The 3,191-nt window shown below is 62.4% G+C and overlaps 1 protein-coding gene across 1 annotated transcript in view; it reads right to left on the bottom strand.

Moving 5' to 3' along the window:
• Positions 1–3,191, bottom strand: part of NSMF (NMDA receptor synaptonuclear signaling and neuronal migration factor) — a 10,631-nt gene that overhangs the window by 5,305 nt on the left and 2,135 nt on the right. The window contains exons 3-5 of the mRNA XM_008592943.1: positions 2,251–2,326; positions 980–1,072; positions 28–80 (exon numbers count right to left, since the gene is read on the bottom strand). Coding sequence (XP_008591165.1) covers positions 28–80; positions 980–1,072; positions 2,251–2,326 — 222 coding nt within the window. The remainder of the gene's footprint in view (positions 1–27; positions 81–979; positions 1,073–2,250; positions 2,327–3,191) is intronic.

Genomic DNA, 3,191 nt, shown 5'->3' with positions numbered 1-3,191 from the left:
CCGTACCCGCCCCGAGCCGGGCCTTACTCTGGGCCTTCACCCGCCGGCTGCCGACCATGCGCAGGTGTTTGCGGAAGTTCCTGGGGAGGAAGCACCGGGGCTGATTAGGGCCGCGAGCGGGAGCGGCGACCGCTGCCTACTTAGCCTAGCTCCTGACGTCACCAGTCTCCACTCTCGCCCCTTTCCGTGTGGGACGCGCATGACCTCTAACCCTAACCCTGGCTCCTGCCTCCAACTCACCCACCACCCACCCAGCCTCTCCCCGACTGAGGCCCTTCCAGGGCCCCCCCTAGTTCCCAGAACAAAGGTGCAGGGCCAGGTGGTCCCTCAGGCCTTCTCTTGCCCGTACCAGTTACCTCCTCAGTGACACCCCACACTGAGGCACCCCGACCCTTCCATCCTCTTCCTGGACCCACGCACACCCTGAACCCCGCGGGGCCTCCCTTCTCAGGGGGTCGAGGGCCCCTGCATCCTCCGCAGCAGTCAGCCAGGGCGACGATCCTATCTGCACCACCCCCAGGCCTGTCTGGGGCCTGAAGGTGCCCCCTACCCCGCTACTGTGTCCCTGGGCCACTTCAGAAACAGGTTCTCTCTTCTCCCAACCTTTGTACCCTGCCAAGGCCCAATGTCCAAATGGAGAGACAAGCTTCCTGGACACATCTGTGAGGTTGGTGTGAGTGGGAGGGAGGCTTTGCCACTAGCCCCCACAGGTCTGGGCTTCCGGGCCAGACAGAGACACGGGTAGTTGGCTGCACTCCGGCTGTCAATGTGCCCTCGAAATGTAGGCCCAGGTGAAACAGGGCTCTGCAGCCTGGGCCACACAGCCCCTCCTGCCTGCCACGTCCCCAGAGCAGGGCCAGGCCAGTGGTCGCCACCACCCTTCCCCCATCAGGTCTGCTGGGGCCAGGAGGGCCCAGGCCAGGCCAGCACAGCACAGACCAGAGATGGACCCTGGTGGCGAGTGGCTGGCAGGCCCTACCTCTGGATTACAGACGCGGAATCATTCTCCCGTTTCCGGCGTTTCCTCTCCGCGTAGCCCCTGAACACCCTGAGAAACCGCCGCAAGTCAGCACTGCCCTTGGCCGGAGGCAGGAGGGACAGAGACATGGGGACAGAGGCATGAGCAGAGGGTCCAGTGGGGCGTCCGGGCTGCAGGGCCCGGCAGAACTGTGGCCTGCTATACCCCATCCCAGGCCTGGCTCTGGCAGGCCCTGCTGTGGCCTCAGTGCCCGCTGGGAGCCAGAAGAGGCACAGCACTCCCTCATGGTCAAGGCCCAGGTCCCTGGCCTGCCCAGAACTTTATGGGTGGAGGGTCCCCCCGGGAACAACAGCTGTGCCCTTAAGTCACACGGGGTACTTACGAGATGCTGAAGCCACAGTGGGAAGGGACAGCATGAGAGAGAAGACACAGTAAGTCTTGACCCCAGGCCTCTCCTCAGCCCCCTAGGGCCCCTGCAATTAGTTTCCTTCTTGTCATTGGGAGGGACCCTCATCCCTCATAGGGATGCAGCCACCACGTAGGATGCCGGCTACACTATTGGTCAGCCCTGAAAGGGCAGTGGAAGCTGAGGTCACTGTGGCTCACACCACCAGGTGCTGTGACCTTGTCAGACAGGGGTGAGAGGTGGGAAAGTCCTGCCTGATGTGGTGGGGTGGGTGGGCTCCCCAGGGTAGTGTGTGGGGAGAGCTCCTCTGGCATGGGGGCCACTGTGGCAAAGGGCACCTGCCTGGAAGGAACCCCGAAACAGAAAACCAGGTGTGTGTCAACAGTAAAGAAGAGCATATCCCCCAGGGGTCTCCTAAACTGTGATCACCTGTGCCGCCTTTGAAACAGAAGTAGGTTGCTGTTTGGGGTGCTTGTGAGGGCAGACACAGGCTGAGGAGACGGGGCAGGGGGCAGGTGAACCACCCCCACCCACACACCCAATGATGGCTGCCCTGGGCCAGGTCCCCAGAAGATAGAACAGACAGACCTGAGGGATTGTGACAGTGGGGGTGGGGGATGGTGGTGGAAGGGCAGGGTAGAGAGGGGCCGGGGAGGGGCCATGGGGAGGGGCGGTGGGGACAGGGCACACGCTGTGGGACGGGGAAGAGCAGCCAGCCGTGCCTCCCAGGACTCGGAGCCTCAGCCTGACTCGCCTGGCAGACCTGGCAGGGCAGGTGCGCAGAGGCTGGGAAAGGGCTGTCAGTATTTCCTGAGCACCAGGAAGAGGCACCGGGCTGACCCCGTGAGGCAGGCACACAACTCACGCTTGCATAGTTGTGGTTGCTGTCTGGAAGCTGAAAAGGTTTTCCTTGGGGAACCAGGTGCGGATGGGGACGTCGTCTGAAAGGGACAAGGAGGAGCAGTGGCTGGTGCACTGGGAGCTCCTAAAGCCTTTACCCCTCCCCTCCGTGGGGAAGGGGACTCTTCTGGGCCCAGGGGCTCAGCAGCATCCATTAGAGTCAAGGCAGCAGGGAGCCCTGGCCCTCTCCAGGTGGGAGGAGCCTCCGCACACAGGGCCAGAGGTAGCATCTGCCCACCCAGCTCTTCACACACCCAGACGGCTCGCAGAAGCTCAGTGACTTGAGCTTTGGTTTTCTTGTTTAACTCTCCCTTTGGTTACCCAAAGTTTGAGAAATCCCTTTGAAAGCACAGTCTGTCTCCAGGGTTGCCTGGGGAAAAGGTTTTTCTTGTCTCCCTTGTGTAGAGGGTCTCTGGGGCCTTCTCTGCAGCCCTGACACTCTGATGTCAGCCCAGCCAGACCCTCCGCTCCTTGGGCACCTCCAGCAGTTGGAGGTCCTCACTGAGGGTGGAAACCAACTTGCTGAGGGCCAGCCCCTTTGGCCCTTCCCTGATGCCCAGGCATGGGGCTGCTGGACTGTCCCAGGGGAGCCTCTCTGCAGGGCAGAGCAGCTATCAGACACAGCAGGCTTCGGGGGCCCCCAAGCCACGTGCACAGCTCAGCTATCCTGGGGAAGGGGCTCAATGGCTGGCTGGGCCCGGACAGTTCTCCAGGATTCCCCAAGGGCAGCCTGGTTTTCTGACTCACCGCCATGTTTTCTGCCTATTCATCCCTCGAGATCTTCCCAAGCCCTCTCCTCGACTGACCTGGTGCTGACAGCGTCAAAGCCGACCACGAGGCCTGGCAGAGCTTTGCTGAGGAGCTGAGGGAGGCCACAGCTTGTGGGGCTTGGGGAGGGGGGTGGCA

This window comes from Galeopterus variegatus, unplaced genomic scaffold (genome assembly GCF_000696425.1).
Source record: "Galeopterus variegatus unplaced genomic scaffold, G_variegatus-3.0.2 Scaffold8518, whole genome shotgun sequence".
NCBI classification, from domain to species: domain Eukaryota; kingdom Metazoa; phylum Chordata; class Mammalia; order Dermoptera; family Cynocephalidae; genus Galeopterus; species Galeopterus variegatus.
The sequence above is the reverse complement of the archived record's forward strand: the minus strand, read 5'-3'. Positions and strand labels throughout refer to the sequence as shown.